This window comes from Camelus bactrianus, chromosome 2, assembly GCF_048773025.1.
Source record: "Camelus bactrianus isolate YW-2024 breed Bactrian camel chromosome 2, ASM4877302v1, whole genome shotgun sequence".
Classification (NCBI taxonomy): domain Eukaryota; kingdom Metazoa; phylum Chordata; class Mammalia; order Artiodactyla; family Camelidae; genus Camelus; species Camelus bactrianus.
The window spans coordinates 135,159,251-135,177,834 of NC_133540.1; the positions used below are offsets into that span (position 1 = coordinate 135,159,251).

Consider the following 18,584-nt stretch of genomic DNA (forward strand, 5'->3'; position numbering starts at 1 on the left):
CTGGAGAGTTAAGGGTGCTGCTCTGTAGGCCCAGGCAGGCACGAGGGGCATCTGTGAAGCTGAGAGCAGAGGCAGGAGCCAGCCCGGCAGCGACAGCCCCAGGGGCCACAGTGAACACTAGCAGCTTCCACTTAGGCTGGGCAGGGAGCAGCGGGCTGATGCGCTTGCAGGGGGCAGCCCAGAGTACAAAGGGGCCAGGGCTGAAGACTGCAAGGCCCAAGGAGGAGACGGCACACCCCCCTTCACAGACATGTGACTAGCCCTGTGCCAGCCCAGGCGTGATGTCAAATCCCACCTCATGACAAGATGCTCTCATCTGATTCTTTCACTGAAGCAGCTTGAAAACCAGAATCAGGGAAGGCACAGCTAGGTTTGCTTACCTCTGAGTACCCGTCCATGCAGATTGGACAACTGACAGTACCAGACGGCCTAAAATCACAGTGCTTCATGTCAGTTCCTCAGCAAACTCAAACATTCAGCAACTAACTCTAAGTGGTTCGTATAGCCAGCCCATCTCCCCTTTTAAGAGCCTCCTGTGACCCTGCCTTAGCACAGGCACCCGAGAGACTTACAAGGCTGGCTGTCCCCATGGGGGCAGGGTGGCTATGAGAAAGGGGAGGAGAGAGATGGAGGAAGAGAAGGTGCAGACCACCAGTGTCACAAGTCCTCCCCACCCCGACTTGTGCTCCCGCTCCCCCTTCCAGCCTCCCTGTCTGGGGCAGGGGCTGCGCCTAGCACCCACTTCCTCCGAGCACTCCTGTCGCAGAAGGCTGGGGCCAGGGGGTCTGTTCTTTGCATCAGCAGTGGGACCCACCACCAGCCTGGAGCCACTCACAACCACCCTGCCAGTACCTGGCAGGCCCTGGTCCCAGTGGGAACAGCTCAGCCCAGCTCTGAATCCACTTGCCTCTCAGATGCTCCAACAAGCCCTTCTTGAGCCAAGGGCTCAAAGCGCTTGCTGAAGGTCCAGGATTTCTAACACCCTGCCTCCTGCCCCAACCTTTCCACTGAAGAATGGAGACAAAGGAAGGAGATCCTCACTCCAGGGGGACAAGGGGGTCCCACATCTCCAGAGGCTTCCTGGCAAGAGTGCTTGTCCCCAGCACAGCAGCAGCAGAGCAGCGGGCAGGCTGGTACCTGGGTCCTGTAGCTGCCTCTTCCCTGGCATTTCTAGGAGTGTGGGTGGTCACGTACACGTCCCTGTCCCTGGACAGCTCCTCCTCATCGCTGCTCACCACGCAGCTGTCAGCTTGGTCCTGGCGCAGCCTCCTCGCGGTCCTCCTTGGCCGCCTCCTTTCTAAGATATGAGTCCATGTTCAGGGGCAGGGGCCTCATGGGCCTCATAGCCCTCGCACCCTCACCACCGACCCTCCTTGGAAAGACCACCCTCCCATCTCCCCAGAAGCCCCGATCCCTGCCGTGAGCAGATGGCCTGAGCTGTGGGGCAGTCTGTAGCAGTCCGCTGTCTCCGAAATCAGGGGGACTACAGCTCAGCACCGAGGACTGACGGCAGGGGAGACGGCGGCACCCCCGCAGGCGTGTTCCTGCCTGCTGTTCTCGCGCCTCTAGGTCTGGCAAGGCCTACAGCCCCGCACCCTCACCCACATCCATTCTCTACCCAAACCCAACGGAAAAGGGAGGAAACCAACCACTCACCTTCAACAATCTATTAAAAAGGAGAGAAACGAAAAGACACAATCAATTCGACATAAAATATTCCATATTCTTTTAAACTCTTAAACAATAAAACTGAAGTATGTTTCAGATGCAAAATCCTCGGGGCAGCAGTGGAGCCCACCCCCCACCCCCAGTGTGGGACAGGTGCCGGTTCCAGCAAAGCCTCCAAGCAGCTGACACCCTATGCTTCCGCCCTGGGTTTTCAGTGAGTCTCTGGGAGCTGCTGGTTGTGTGACCTGGGGAAGGTACTCACCCTCTGAGAGCTGCCAGCTTCCTCTTCTGAAAACGGAGGCCCCGGTGCCCACAGCTCACCCTGTGGTCGTGAGGACTAAGTGAGATCACGACCATGCCACAGGGCACCGGGGCCACAGAGCCCACGACCAGCCCCACACACGCTCCCGGTCCTTACTCCATGTAGGCTACCACCAAAGACGGGGGCCTTTATTGTAAGGAGGGTTCGCAGTGCTTAATACATGGTTAAAAATAATTAACCAACTAAACAAACAAAACTAGGTCATGCAGGGACTAATGAAAGTGCCACACACCAAGGACTGGGATCAGTTCGAGCCTGCGTTCTCAAGGCCCCTAGAAAAGGTCTATGAGAACTCCACGAGCCCACTGCCCAGCCCCAGGCAGGCTTGGCTTCACTGCGCTTCTTAAAAATTGAAGGTTTGTGGCAACTCTCTGCTGAGCAAGTCTATCAGCATCAATGTCCTAGCAGCATTTGCTCACTTTGTGTCTGCGTCACCTTTTGACAAGTCTCACATTTCAGTTTTTCATTATCATATTTGCCATGGCGACTTGTGGTCAATGACCTTTTATGTTACTGCTGTAATTGTTCTGGGGCACCATGAACCTCACCTATAGAAGATGGTGAACTCAACTGATAAATGTGTGTACTGACTGCTCCACAGACCAGCTGATCCCCGAATCCCTCCCTCTTTGGGGGGCCTCCCTATTGCCTAGACGCAACAATACTGAAATCAGGCCAGTTCATAACCCTACAGCAACCTCAAGCGTCCACGTGAAATGGAGAGCTGCACACCCCTCACTTTCAGTCAAGACTTCGAGACGACTGCGCTCACGGAGGGAGGCTAAGACGGCAGAGGCCGGCAGGCCTCTCGTGCCCCTGCTTCCTGCCCTCCTGCCTGGGGCAGAGGTAGCAGCTCCCACGGCAGGTCAAGGCTAAGATGTCTGGACTTACTCCTAGAGACCTGCTCCTCCAGCCTTCTCAACACCATGGACCAACTCCTCCATGTGTTAAAACTCATTTCTGCCTCGAAACAACTAGAGGGATTCAGTTTTCCAACCTCAACTCTCAACAGATACAACAGCCATCCCAGGGGGAAAGCAGGTCTGAGAGTAAGACTCTCATTTCGCAGATGAGAACCTACCAAGACACTCTCCCTTCCCCCCAGAGGGGCCAGAGGGTGACTGTGAAACTGGGGGGCAGTCAACATTGTCATCGGGCCCATGCTTACTGGAAGGAAAGCGTGGGCTGGCAGGTGCTGTCCACACGAAGGCCAGGGGAGGCGAGCTTCACAGTCAGCCAGGAGCAGGAGGAAATTCTGACGTGGGCAGGGATGACCCCAACTCTTCTCAGCTCCAATGCGGCTTTTACCTCCCTCTGCCAAGACGGGCCCCTGACCAGGTGTGGACATGCCTGCAAGGAGGGTGATGCCGCTGCCCCCAGGCACCAGTGTGCGGCAACCGCGTCTCCACAGGTTCTTGTGAGACCCAGCTCACCTCTTGGCAGGGCTGAGCTCAGGGAGGGACCTAAACACAGAGCCCCCAGGGACGTCCCAAGGCCCAGGATGCTACTGGCACACACAGGTGCTCCACACTTGACCACTCAGTAAATGAATACACACAGCGGCCAGGGAGCCACCTCCACTGCTGATGACTGTCCCCGTCTTCAATGGAAGAACAGCTCAGAGATGAGACTTCTTGCCCAAAGGGCAGAAAAGAAGCCTGGCCCCCCAGCTCCACACCGCCCCCGTGACATGAACCACCTCAGCGCTGATGGACACAGATACTAACACTGGTGTTCCCTCCACCCAGCAACTGAATACATCAAATTCCAGAATCCCTGCAGGAGCCTGCAAGCGCTCTGGAATGGCCCTTCCCCATGGATGTAGCCCTGCAGGTCACACCATGCTTGCCTGAACAAGAGACAGAGAAGAGGGAGGAGCCTCAGGGCTTCGGAAGTTGACCACAGAGGTAAACAGATGGGAACCAGGAAGAACGCACGCACCGAGCCTCACACCTGGTGGAGAGCCCTTCAGAGAAGCAAAGTACCAAACCACTCCCCAGCCCCGGCTGTGTGCGGCCAGTCAACACTGCGACAAACCAGCCCAGGCTCAGGCCCACTGGTCCCACCCCACCTTGGTCTGGCTCCCCTTTCCTGACTATGGAGAAAACCAGAGGTCAGCAGCAGTGACAAGTGGAGACACGAGGAGAACGGACGACCCGCAGCAGGCACCGGCACTGCCTGCTTCACTGCTGGGCACGCCGACTCCAGGTCAGTCACCTAAAGGCCCTCGGCGCTTCTGAAGCACAAGTGAGCCTCAGAACACCTCCAACTGCTGACACCCGTGTCGCAGGCTCCTGGTCAGTGGGGGAACACAAGCCCTTCTACCAGTGGACAAAATACCTGGCATTCTAGGTGCCTCTTAGGGCTGCAACAGTGCGCTGGGGTGAAACGACAGAGCAGAACCACTTAGCAGGAGCGCTGGGGTCCTTGGAGGGCAAGCTGACCTCCTGGTGTTTCCAAGAAAGCTCATCCAGCAGAGTCAGAGGGCCGCGTGCGCCAGATGACCTTCCTAGTGAGCACCGCACGCTGTCCAAACGAGAGACGGCCATCTCCAACCACTGTGTCCACTGAGGATGCTCTGGAGCTCTGGCAGCTGCACACGTCACACAACTGCAGACTGCTACCACTGCAGCAGTGCCAGGAGCACCAGGAAGACGTGCTGACATTAACGTCCTAGTCAAGTACTCAATCCATGTCAGGCTCCACGTTTTCCCAGTTCCTGGATATGATGTCTGGGCTCTTCCTCATATATAGCCACCTTGGTTCACTAATTCTAGCAGTCACATGTGCCTAATATGCCCTTTACAACTCCTAGCCAGGGAAGGACCAGGCTCTGTCCCTGCCTGCAAGGGAAGCTTGATCACGCAGACTGTTTCAAGAGTCCCATAAATGAAAAACCAGGCAGGGTACAGAGTATAAAACAAATAGTACTATTCATCAGTACACTATGGAAGCAAAACAAAAAAAGGGCTCCAGGAAAACCAACCTGACTTTAAAAGAAACAATCTTTTGAATTTCAGTGAAGGAAAATAATCCAAGCAAATACCGATTTCAGTAACTTCCCCCTGTAAACTCAGTTCCTTAGAGAGAGGGGTGAGTCTCTTCCGTCACTGCATCACCTCTGGCCAGAGCAGAGACTGGTATACTGTACACACTAATGAAAAGTGGCCTGAAAGTTTTAACTTATCCATTAAACTAGATAAGAAAGCAGAAGGGCGGAAAATACAAGCAGAGATTTCCAATCAATGGCAGGCTAGCATTTCCATCAATTTTCCCACTGAAAACAACCACAAACAAGATAAAACATACATATTCGAAAACAAAGAGGTATGTAGGGAAGATGATAATCCAGAGGGGGAAAAAAAAGCACAGAATATTCTTAAAAATGTAAGCTTACTTTTGAAAGCCCCACAGAGAAACCAAAGCTCAGGCAGGAACCATGGGGGCAGGCTACCTAGTGAAGGCCAGCCACCAGGTGCAGGCCAGGCTCAAAGCCAGTCCCAGCAACTATCAAAGAACTGACGTTCAGGGTGTATTTTCTGACCAATAACGCAAAGAATCAATAACAAAAATAAAACACCCATATATTTGGATGTTAAAAAATGTAAGTTTGATAACTATGTTGAACTAAATGTAAAATACTAATAATTTGTAGGATATAGCTAAAGATAATATCTTAAACGCATTTTTTGGAAAAGAGACAATGAAACTTAGAAAAACAGCAAAATAAACTCAAAGAAAGAAAGACAATGAAAACAAATTTACAAGAGAAAGGATCCACAAAGCTAAAAGTTGGTTCCCTGAAAGGCCTAATAAAGCTCTGGTGATCCTAATCTAAAAAAACAGAAAACACAAACAACCAACATCCGAAGCGTAGAGAGACAGCACTGACGATTCCACAGAACACAGGACAGTATGGAAAGTTTATGCCAATAAAGGTGAAAAGGTTAGATGCAATCAACAAATTCCTTGAAAGTGTAATAACCCAAACCCACTAAAACTCTAGGGTAAGTACCTGCACTGTAGAGCTCTGCCAAACATTCAAGGAAGAAATAATTCCAATCTTACAAAATCTTCTGGAGAACAAAAAAAAGGTGCCCGACTCACTCTGTAAAGATAGTAATACCCTGATACCAGATCCCGCTAAAGAAAACCTACAGACGTCCAACCTTACTCACAAAAACAGAGGCAAAGGCTATACGTACAATATTAGCAAACCGAACCTAGCAACATAAGATAGTGTCACAACCACAGTGCTTAACTGGTTTAACACTAGAAACCAATGTAATTCTCCACTGCAACATATAAAAGGGGAAAGATTATCATTACACGAAATTCTTAATTTTACCACTGATTCATGATGAAACTTGTAACCAAACAGAAAATAGAGACATTTCTCCAATCTGACAAAGGGTATAAACAAACCAAAAAACTTACAGTAGAGGTCTTATTTAATGGTGAAACTCTGTAAGGACTCTTCCAGATTCGGAATGAAACAGGGATGTCCATGACTGTCACCACTTTTATTCATCCAGTGCCAAATTTTTAGCCAGAGTGTTAAGGGCAGGGGAAAAAAAAAGAAGTAAAGAAGAACCAAAACTTCTTCTGTGTACATAGAAATTCAAAAGATTTACAGATTAAAAATTGTTAGACCAAAAAAAGGAAAGTCAGTTGCATTTCTTTATACTGGCAAATAACAATCTAAAAAAGGTAAAAATTTTGAACATTTTTTATAGCAACCTAAAATACTATGTACCTAGGAATAAATCTTCTAACAAAAAACTTGCAAAACCACTACAGGGAATATTATGAAACTTCACTGAGAGGTAGTTAATCTCATCTCAAACCATGCGCAAGTCAGTTCTTACGGATTACAGACCTAAATGTGAAAGGCAAAACTGCAAAGCTTTTAGAACACAGAGACGTATTTTTACAATATGCGATTGTCACCAACAGACTGATAACTTCTACTGTACTGAAATTAAGAACCTCTGTATATACACCAAAAGGAGAAAAGACAATCCTCTGGGTAGAAGATACAAAACTTACCTAACAGCAGGCTCACATTTAGAATTCAAGGAGTTCCTAAAAAGCAGGACAAGGAAAACAACCACATGGAAAAATGAGCAGAAAAAAAGATCCCAACAGGCAATTCACCAAAGAGGAAAATGAATCACCACTGAAGACGAAAGGGTGTTCAACCCCATCAGCAACAGGAAAACACAAAACCACGTGGGAAACTCCAGGCGACCACCAGACTGGCTAAAAGCACAGGGGTGGTGTGGGGGGGAGAACAGGAGCCTCCAACACCGGCGGGCGCGGGGACAGTCGCAGCCTCTCTGGAGAAGAGTCTGTCACAAACGTAGTGACAGTCAAAGATCTACATACACTGGGATGCAGCAGTGATGGCCTTTTTGGGGAATGCAGTGCTGAAACACGTTCATTTTCACACTCCCCTGCAGGCGCGGCCCGAGGTAGTCCTAAGCTTGTAAGTCACCTAATAGATGCCCCTTGTCCTGAGTTAATAACTATTAGGTTTTCCAAGTAGATCTGCTTAGAGTGAGAATTTCACCCTCAGGTATATTGCTCAATGTAAACTTTAAAACTGGCATTTGGATTTATTAAAATAAACAACAGAAAAAAGAGCACAAGTTAAGTCCAAAACAAAAGCTCCCCACACCCAGGGAAACAGGAAGAAGGTGGGAAAGCGCAAGGAAGAAGCCCAGGTAGCGAGGGCAGTCCAGCCATCAAAACAAAAGCAGGGAGCAAAGGGGGCACCATGGCGCTGGGCTGCCACCCAGCAGAAGCCGCCATTGTCTCTCCGAGGGCAGAAGACAAGGCCTTGTGAGCAGGATCCTGGCCATCCCCCCGAGCCTGGCACACCGCAGGTGGGCACTGATTGCTGGAGAAAACAGGACTGGCACCACTTTTCTAAGTGTTAGTCAGCAACTGGGCTGCAGGCTTCAGCCAAGGGACCAAATTAAGCTATCTTTCCAGAACCTCAGGGAGCCTGCAGGGAGCAGCAGCAAAGTTGTATGTATGTATGTACGTGAGAAAACACACTCATCAGGCCCAGGGAGGGACCACTTACAGCTAAAACTACTCCAACTTATCTCAGAAAGTTCCAACAGATCTCCAGAGAAATTACTGCCTCCTGTCTGGGAGCCAGGTCTCCCCTGCGCATCCATCCAGTCTGTTGGGGACAGTTTAACCGCTCAGCAAGAGCAGCTGCCTTTCCTTTTGGCGGGGGGGGGTGCGAATGAGGGACAGACACACAACAGGGCAGCCCAGCAGTTTCAAACCGAGATGAGAGTCTAAATCTCTTCATCTGTCAAGACAGTTCCCTGTCCTCGCTTTTTTTAAGAGAAGTCTTGAAGCTTCTCAGTGCAACCCTACTCTAAAGTTTGAAGCACAGCCAGGATAACTCCAAGACCAGAAAGCCCCAAGGCCACGGGGAAGACTCAGCTGCTGGCAACCTCCACTCACCCCTGCCAAGCCACAGTCCCAGCAGCGCCAGCCTCCCACCTGCCCAACTCTGTCAAATGTGTCATTGCATCCACTCCACAAACTGCACAACATATCAGAAGGCACTACAGAGGCGCCCTGGAGAGAGGCAAGGGTGTCCTCAGGGTGCGGGTCCGCGGGCTGACCCCCCCACGGGGATGCACCCTTGCATCTCAGCAGGCCAGCCAGAACTGCTTCTCAAAACGTCCTCTGACCAGCTCAGGTCTCCCCCCTCAAGGGCCACACGGGGGCGTGCACACTCCCTACCCGAGGCCGTAGCTGGCACTGTGGCAAGGGGGCGCAGCGTCCCAGGCGCCACCCTCCCTGGAGTCATGACACAATCTCCTGGCATCAGGTGGCAACGCTGGGTGCCTACACCGTCCAAGGCAGCTGCTTCTGGAACTGGGGGACTTCCCACTGGCAGCACTGAGCAAACACTCCCGTTCCTACCAGCTGTGAGGGTGTAAACTCCTGTTCGCTGGGCACCACGTTAGGTGCCAGGTCCTCAAATACAGAATCTCTTTTAATTCTCACAATGGTTCAACTCAGTAAGAAGACTAGGAGGCCAGTGAGCCCTATCTGCATGGATGGCATTACCCCCATTTTATGGACAAAGTGAGTGAGGCTGAGTAACTCGCCCAAGGTCGCACAGCTGGTGGAAAGTGCACAATCAGGGACTAAAGAGAGATTACGCCTTGGCGTTCTCCCCAAGACTTTGTTGCCAACTCTGGAAAAGGCCAAGGCAGAGACTCACTGATGTGATTAATTTAAGCCACAAAGCCACAGCAGATGATTTTTCCTGAAACATTTTCCATCTCGAGCTCCAGTCACTCAATGCATGATTTCTTTAGCACAACTCGTAACCTGCGACGGAGGTCTTCGGATGTGCTGGCGAGGGGCCCACAGCCAGGAAAGAGCCACAGCACTTACCACGACGGAGTCGTTGTGCGTCAGGTCAACCACCACGGGCTCTAACGACTCACAGGTGAGGTCCACTATCTCATCTCCAGCTTCAAAAGAAAGTGTTTTAACAGCATCAGGAGGAAGTAAGGCACGCCGGTCCAAGTGCGCCAACGCGGTCACAGGCGGAGTGCGCGCTTACGCCAGACTCAAGCCGCGGAAGCGCGGAAATCACAAGCATCTGGACCAACCCCTTTTCAAGGGGTGACAGGCAATGAACACCCTTCCAGGCTTCTGCTGTGACAACGCACAGTTTTCACAAATATAGCACTGGTGTGTGCATGTGTCCATGCTCACACCCCTCTATCCCTGGGGCCTCGCTGCCGCACAGGCCTCTACGCCCTCCACCGGCAAAGAGGAGGGCGGACGTGTGCCAGGCAGTTCCCCACGCTCACGGCCAGCAGGGAGGAAGAGAGCGCAGAGCACAACTTCCACTTACATCAACTGAAAAAAATTCACAACCGTTTTTGTTTCTATTATCATCAACATTAAAAAGCATAAGGATAGGACTTTTAGAAATAATATTTACTTAATATTTGGGGAAAATGATTTTTAATACACTTAACATATAAATATTTGATATTTTCTTGTATTAAAATAAAAACCACCATACATCAAAGATGTCCAACATAATTTATACAAGATGATTTCATCCTTTCTTAAGGAATATTCCATGTATATGTGTGTGTACCTATGTGTGTATATATACACACATACCATAACTTAGAGCCGTTTTCTTTCTGGTTGACACAATTTTAGGCTCTTACACATAAAAGCAATGCTCCAGCGCGCAGCTCGTGCACAGAGCCTGGCACGGTTCTAAGTGGCTCGTGTTCCTGCCTCACTTCCGTCCTGTGACCACACTATGCAGCAGCCCCCAGCACCGCCCCACCACCGATGAAGCCCCCCCGCCCCCGCATCCCCTACACCCGAGCCCGCGCGACCCCCCGCCACCCTTACCGCTTTCCACAAGCTCTATGGGGTCCGCCTCCGAAGCCATCTCCGGGGCGGAGGCCGCTTCTCGAGCTCGCTTCTGGGCTTGTCTAGAACTCACTGTCCCCCCGCGACGCTTTCTCTGAGGGCATCCAGAGGAAAAGGAACAGTCACACGAGCTTCTGGCCATCAAGATTCCAGCAAGAATAAAAAAGGTCACCATGGGAATGGTTCACCTCACTGAGAACAGGAGGCCAGCGAGCAGACCTGAGGTCGGGGTCCTCTCAGAACTTGAGATTCTAGAACACTGAATGTTTAGACAGAGATCGTGCAGAACATACAGTGAATACAAATTCTGTAAAGTAAAACTTCCATCGCATCAGACTAGCGACAGCATGTGACGCACAAGTCTGTGGAAGCCTCTGGTCCTGGCTGGGTTTGGCCAGAAGCCTTTTCTTCTGACAGGGAGCCGCAGGCCCACCTCCCTTGGGTTTGTGTTTGGCCTCATTGAGCTCTTTTTGTTTCTCAGCCCAAAGACCTTCACTTTCCCAGCTGTCCACCCACTGTGAAAAGCAAGGCTTTCTCTGGTTAAGTTTCCTGGCCTCTAGCCCTCTAGAATACTACCAAGTTGTGGTTTACCCTCTAACCACCACCCCCATGGCTCCAGGAACCAAAGTTTTCTAAAAGAGCTGTTCTTAGTGGTGGCCCGAGAGCCACACCTTCCAGAGAACTCAGGCTATTAAGTGGCCTGTCTGTGCCCAGGCGCTGTGCCAGCCTGCCCCCCGCACCCTCAGCTGCCCGGTCGCCCACACCTTCCAGCACTTCTGGGCCGGCTGGCTCTGACAGATGCGGTGAGGTCCTGCCCCTGCACCCTTCCTCAGAAGACAACCTCCCCCACAGACCTGCAGCCTCTTATTCCCACCCTGTGCGCACCCAGCCAACACTGGCCCCTGGGCTTCAGGGTCTCTTCTCCCCTCAACCCGGCGCTGCTCCTCCGGGCACTGGGCCTGCTCCGCTTCACGCTGGGCGACGTGCGGCAGTCCCGTGAGTACTGAGTCTAAACCCCCTCACCAGCACCAGCCTCACAGACTTCCCCTCGGGACTGGGCGCTGTAATGTGTGCAGGGCCCTGAGCATTCTTAGAAGATGTCATCACTACCCTAATTCCTTATGGGCCTTGTCAGGCATCCCTGGAAGCTGGGAGGACCAGTGATCACCCGTTAGACCTGCGCAAGGCCCAGGAGCACCCATCACCCGACCCAACCCTCGCAAGGCAACGGAGAAAAAGCCCGATTCTGTCTGTTCTGCCTGCTGCTCTCTATCAAACAGACACTTCCCCGGAGTTTCGGAAGCGTACCCGGGTTCAGCAGCTTCCCCTGGACCAAGAACAGGGAAGCCCAGGAGGGCCCAGTGGCAAGCGGCCGCGGCCGCTCTGACTCTCCAGGAAGGAGCCGCTCCGTCCCCCCAGGGAGCTGGCCCGTGGCCACGGCCGAGTCTCCTTACTGCCTGGTGCTTACGGCCTTTCCCAGCAACTACCAGATGACCCAGGGCTCCTTCACCTTCACCCCATTCGCTTGAAAGCTGTTCTTGTATCTTCTTTCCTCTGAAAAGGACCAAATCTTTCTCAGCAGACACTGCTGAACAGCACCCTTCACATCCCACCGCAGTTCCTGGGCGGCTTCTCCGTGAGGGAGTGAGAGGCAGCCGTGGGTCTGGGCCAAAGTCCAGGTGCTGAACCCTAAAAACCCTGCTGCCGTCACTGCACTGGTGTGTCCTGCCAACCCGCCCCCCCAACAGCAGTCCTTCCCAGGCTGCTCCTGCAGCCTCTCCGTGCCTTTCCCCAGGCACTCTTCCCAGCCTGGACTCCCCTTCCTCACCAGGCACTTCTGACACAGCTGTCAGGAGCCCACTCAACTGTCTCCTTCATTGTGAGGAGAGCCCTTATCTCTCCTGCTGATCATCTCATGACCACCCCTCCGCCCTACACACACAGAAGAAGCCCCCTGCACAGCTGTTCCACCTCCTCTTCCACCGGGACTCCCGGATGGCAGGGAGGAGGTGGCTGTTAAGACAGGACCAGGCTCAAGAAACCCTAACAGATTTGCAAAGACCCCCCTCCATGGGCCTCCTCGTCTTGTCACAGCTCTCCCCCTCCTTCCCAGCAGAGCTCTCAGAGGTGCACAGCTTTCAGTCAACACTGACCACTTGATCACTACCACCTAAGTCATGCACGCCACCCTAAGGAATTTTAACCAACTTCTCCACACACTCATGCGAGAGGCTACACTGCTCTATCTGTCCAGATCCTGCCTGGGCAAGTGTGGGCTTCAGAGGTGAGGTGCCCAAGCTTAGGACACGTTTTCCTTTAGGGGAACTGCAGTGGCAACCGGCAAATAAGGGCCAAGGTGGGAGGTCATCTGCCTTTTAAAAGGGTAGGTCCAGGGGAGGGTATAGCTCAGTGGTAGCATGCATGCTTAGCATGTGCAAGGTCCTGGGTTCAATTCCCAGAACCTCCTCTAAAAATAAGTAATGAAGCCTAATTACCCACCCCTGCCAATAAAATAATATAATAAAAGGGTAGGTCCAGGGGAAAGAAGCCGTTTTGTGTAAGAACATCAACAGTAGGCCTGGAACACAGTGGGGGCCAGGGAACAGAATCCACAGGATTTCCATCACTGGTCACCCTGGGAACTGTTGTTCAGCCTTCTGCCCCCACCTTCCCGACACCACTCACAGCACCGCTGGAAACTGGAAAGAGGGTATGAGGCCTTTTCACATCTGTTTCACCCGATGTGAATGCAGAAAACAGCTGTTTTGAGTTTAGATTACATGAGCAACCTTGTTAGTAGGGAGTAAACTGGAGAGGGGAACCTTCAGGCAACCTCTGGACTCAAGGGGCTCCAGGTGACATCTGGGTTACACCAAACCAGAGCTGCCTCTGCAGTCTGATGAAAGCTCTGAACAGCAGCTACAATGACCTACCAACTTTGGTCACAGACTATGAGAAAACTCACCAAGGGTTATTACCACTGTACTCACAATGGACCAAAAGCTGCACAGGGAAAAGAAATAGAAGGGAAACCGGAAAACTGGACTGTAAATGATTAAACAAACCAGAGGCCTAGTATTTCTAGAACACTGATAGCTGCTCTGGAGATACAAAACTCCTAAACCCTCAGCCATCCTTCTCACCTTTCTGTCCTTAGGGCAACATGCAAAATACTGGACTCCAACTGAAGACAAGCAGATTGGCGATACTATAGAAGGCTCTCTACACACCCTTCAAGAACCAGGATTACTTAGAAGCACCTTTATGGTACTCTCACTCATGTGCATAAGGAATAAAGTCGTTGTTCAGCCTTAAAAAATAAAATTCATGAGCTTATAGAATCAAACTCACCGTACTCATTATGCTCTTTGGTTCCAACCTACAGACAAGGAAGGGCTCTGCACCAGGACTTGCAGGGAAGCCAAACGCTCCAGCCTGTCACGCCTGTTGGCTACTCATCCTCTGGCTAGCACAGAAGTTGAAGCCAAAGAGACTTCCAGTATCTTCAAGTCCTGAAAAACAAAGACATCAAGTCAATAAATGCTGCCACCCACATCGCTGACAACAGAGTTCAGTGCAGCCATTCACTGGTCCTTTCTGTCAGCTGGATGCTTTGCTGAATACTTCATGTAATTTATGCCCTTAACCCACGTTTTCTTAGGAAGTAAGCATTCTTGTAGAATACAGGACTGTCCGATCCCAAAGCCAGCAACTGGAACCAGGATGCCACCTCCTGCCCTCCTTCCTGGCTGTCGAAACCCTCGCAGATAGTCCTCAGCCCACGGCCCCTCCCTGCCTGTCTGGACTCACCCCTGCGGGGCTCAGTCCTAACATGGGCTCTGGCTCTCACCCGAGCTTGCACCCTCATCCCCCAGGCTGTGCTAGGAGACAGACTGCAGGTGGCAGGGCTCCAGCCTCATCACTGCATGATTCGCTCTGGTGAAACCCTTCCAGGCAGCCAGCTTGAGTGGTGTGACAATCCACGACCCACTGGGGGAGCAGGAAGTGGGGAAAGATCCCTGGTCTCTGTTATGAAAGGGGAAATTCTGAACCTTGTTCACAACCTGTGGAAGGCCACTTCTCTCACTCAGGCTTAGGAAAGCTACTGCTCCGTTGTCCTGACTGCAAGGCTGAGGACCCCACAGCCCACAGCCCATGGCTTCCCAGGACACAGTGACCACAGAGCCTCCTGCCACCTGGGAGGGTAGGTGATTGGAAAGCCCCTCCCATCTTGAATCCTCTCTGGAGTGATCAGGAGATCAATAAACAAACGGATCCCCCCAACAATGGAAAAAAGAAACCCTTACAGAGGCCTGTGCCAGCTGCTGGGGAAAGACAGGAGAATCAGAACTGCCACACAGGCCCTCACCAACTCCTCTCAACCAGGAAGGAGCAGAGCTTCCGAGGCCAGAGCAAAACCCAGAGCCTCTGGCTCTTCCCGTGACATAACTGTCACCCTCTAGAGGAGCTGATAATTTAAGGGAGCCACCGACCCTGATTCACCCTGTGTGCCCAGCTAAGACTTCCGTCTCTGTCAACAGATGAGTGGAGAAGAACCAAGAAACTGGATCAGGAAGCCAAACAGGTTCCAGGAGGCGCAGAGAAAGCAGCAGGTGCAGAGGCTGCTGGAGAACGGAGGCCCCTGGATTTCATCCAGGAGCCAATGAAAAGTGCCAACTAACCACAGTACATCAGTGTTCAGAGATGGGATAAAGCAGCAAATGAGAAGCAAAAATGTGCAGCCAGGTGTCAGGCTGCACCCAAGGTAGAAGGGGCTTCCAGTGGGGGAAGCCCGGGCTCAGGGACCCAGCAAGACTGAGGGGCCAGGGGAGAGTCAGAGCGAAGAGAAGGCTCAGTGGCCACCCAGTCCCGGAGACGGTGGCCTGGACGTGGGCAGTGGTTCTCAGAGCTGAGTCTGCACCCGCTCCCTGGGGGGCTTGCTGAACTAGTTTCTGACTCGGCAGGGCTGGGGGACCGAACCCAGGTTTTGCATTTCTAACAAGTTTCTAGGCAATGATGACGGTGTTGCTCCCAAGGCCACACCACAAGAACCACTGGTCTAGGACAGGGGCCTCGGAGCTGTAGAGAGACAGTCATATCTGAGAGAGGATGATGGAGCAGAAATGGCAAGACCATTCTCTTCTCATCCACAGTACCCTGCCTCCTCCAAAAGATCTCCTATCTCCTGGTACCCTTTCACCCACTGCCGATGTATCTAAAATATACAGCTGACCTCCGAAGCCTTTCCTTGGCTCCCCATCAAGTCCTACTTCCTAAGTGTGGCCTTCCAGTCAAAGCACATCTCCAGAACCAGACAGCCTGGACAGGAGCCAGGCCTCTACAAAACCCTTGTGACCTTGGGGGAGGCACTGAGCTTCCTTGTGCCCTGTTTCCTTACCTAGAAAACAAGACAGTGCCCACCTCAAGGGGTGTGTGAGGACTAAAGGAATGAATGCAGAGCACTTGGGACAGCTCTGCACATTTAGAGGCTCAGCGCCTGGGGGTGGGCATCACTGCCTTGTAAAAAAGCAGCAAATGAGAAGCAGTCTCTCCAGGTGCACCCCGTGCACAGCTCTACCCCTGTGCTCAAGCCCCAGAATGCCGTGTAATGCTGCACCCAACCCAGCTTTACAAGAGCCAACGGGCTGCATGTTTCCCTGCCCTGGGAATACAGTAAGGAACAGATGCAGCCACCAGCTCCGGGTCGGGGGATGGGTGCTGGCAGGCAGCTCAGGTGCTGTAACTGGGGCATGAGCTGGGTGCCAAAGAAACCAGGAGGGCAAGGCGCGGCCAGAGGAGGTTTTCCAGAAGCCTCATTAAAAGGACTGCCCATCCAGCTGAGGCTCTTTCTCCAGCACCTGGGGTCTGCTTCCCTCCACGCCCCCCCCACCCCATTGTGCACTCTGACCCTGAGAGGTCAGAGAACCTCTGCACCATGCACCCCTCCACACACAGGCTGGCAGCTGGCATGCAGCCCTCAGGCCGGCGCACCCCAGGCCACAGGTGCTTGCACCCAGGAATTGTGTGGATGCCCCCCGAAGCAACCCCGCGCCCACCGTGAAGACGGCCCACCCACTCCGAACAGAAGGCGGCTCCTCAGCTGCCCCTCAGGCCTCTCAGGACCAGATGGCACGACAGCCCCAGACGCGCCACACCTCCTGACTCTAACGCCACCTTCATGCTTCTGACCACACGGAGCAGCTTAGGTTTGCGTGTACACCTATGACGTAGCTCTTTTGGGGAAAAATTCTCTCAATGGTGTCTCAAGAATTGAGAAGAATTTGATAAAAATGTCACCCACAGACGATAGCGAGATCTGTCTGCAAAGCAAAGAGAAACAATTCAGTGCACATCCTCTGGATATTCCGTAAGCTTCTTGCCTCCTACTTGGTTACTTTTTAGGCTTTCAAATACGGTTGTTAGACACAGGTCCTGGGGCTGTCCCGCAGGCGCCCCTACTCCTCCCGCACACCCTCCCAGCTCTCCAAACCAGCCCCCCGCAGCCCTGGCGGCTGCTTCCCTGGAGCTTCCTCACTCTGCAGGTGGTTCCACGCCCTCCCAGGCCCAAAGCAATCCAGCAATTTGTTCCATATCTATTCTCTTCTTTTAGGAATAGTTAAGGGTCAGGGGTCAGAAAACATAAGAAGTTGGAAGGCTGGCCTGAAGAGAAATCTACCAAAGGGCTGAACTGACCAGAGAATGGAGGTGAGAAGATGGGAGGCATTTCCAGCAGACCAGCATGGGGACAGAGAGGCCAGGGGTTCAGACAGAAGTGCTCTTAGACTGCGCCGCCTGTGTGCTGGGGGCCAAGCAGAGACTGAACAAGTCAGAATGCAGACCCACGTGGAGACTCAGAGTAATCCAGGCAAGGAGAAAGCTGTGTGGCTTGGAGGCAGAGGCAGAGTGTGAGAAGTGAGGTGACCGACTGGATGGGAAGCGGTAGTTGGGGAGGCGGGTACCTTGTGTTCCTGGAGACTGAATGGTCTGCTGTCATTCCATTACTGCCAGAGGCTGACGTTTTTCCCAGGAAGCTGTTAGGGACACTACAGATGACGAAGCACCCCAGCTCCAGGAGTGTGGCACCCATACTCAGATGTGTGTATATGTCTATTTGGATGTGATTACATGTGTATTTCCACACGCATAATGGTTAGACACAGACTCTTAGGCAGTGTTAACCTGGAGCCGGATTCTCTCACCGTATCTCACACCTCGATTTTCCCACAAACCAAGAAAGGAAAAGCCAGCAGAAATGGGGCGGGCAGGGGCGCACCGGAAACAGAAAGAAGTAGCAACTCTGCAGCGTATCCTGCAGCATGTCCTGAGAAGACGTTTGGATTAGCAGCCCCATTTAGCTTAGCCCCGCGGGGGGCACACAGAGCCCTCACACCACACCCAACATCCGAGGTTGACATCATCACCCACTGAAAATCTGAGACCAAACTCAGCAGCACAGGCTCCACAATCCCCAAGCAACCCGAGTCCCAAGGTTGCTCCTTGTGAATTCTTCTACCGGGAGATGATATGCAGACTCACCGGGTCACTCATTCTGTGCAACAGTTATAAAGCAGCTCTCACTGTAAACCTTCAAATGGCTATTCTGAGACAGAAGGAGAGGCTCCTGTGAGTTTGAATAAGCTGGCCAGGGCAGCCTCTTTATGTGGTAAAAGTAGAGAAAAACCTAAATCCTACAGAATTTCATCAGGGAAATGCCAACTTACCAGTAAACAAAACTTATTAGCCAGTGATAAGGCACTGGCTAGTACCAACTGTCTGCCTCATGTCTCCTCCTTTTTAAGCCATAAACATACAATCATTCCCATGTTATTTAAACACTTCCCTAAATGGAATTTCAAAAGTAGAATTACAGAACACGTGTTAAAGAGCAAGAATGTTCCACAGACTGTTGTTGTGTACTGTCCGACTGCTTTCGTAAAGAATGCTAACATGCCCAAGGCTACTGGCAATGCACCACTGCCCAGGAAAACGGCCTTCCCAGGGAACTGGGCATGAGCATCAAAAGCTGCCAATAACTTTCATTTCAAAGCGTCTTGGGGTGAGGGTAGAGCTCAGTGGTAGAATGCACGCTTAACATACAGGAAGTCCTGGGGTCTATCCCAGTACCTCCATTAAAATCAAACAAACAAAC

The 18,584-nt window shown here is 52.1% G+C and overlaps 1 protein-coding gene across 3 annotated transcripts in view; it reads right to left on the reverse strand.

The window, feature by feature from the left end:
• RNF4 (ring finger protein 4) overlaps positions 1-18,584 on the reverse strand; it is a 28,944-nt gene that overhangs the window by 2,336 nt on the left and 8,024 nt on the right. For all 3 annotated transcript variants that reach the window (XM_074351711.1, XM_074351721.1, XM_074351717.1), the window contains 6 exons: positions 13,787-13,947; positions 10,415-10,529; positions 9,425-9,504; positions 1,657-1,666; positions 1,138-1,297; positions 381-429 (listed from right to left, as the gene is read on the reverse strand). In XM_074351711.1, the coding sequence (XP_074207812.1) occupies positions 381-429; positions 1,138-1,297; positions 1,657-1,666; positions 9,425-9,504; positions 10,415-10,529; positions 13,787-13,795 (423 nt within the window). In that variant the 5' untranslated portion in view covers positions 13,796-13,947. The remainder of the gene's footprint in view (positions 1-380; positions 430-1,137; positions 1,298-1,656; positions 1,667-9,424; positions 9,505-10,414; positions 10,530-13,786; positions 13,948-18,584) is intronic.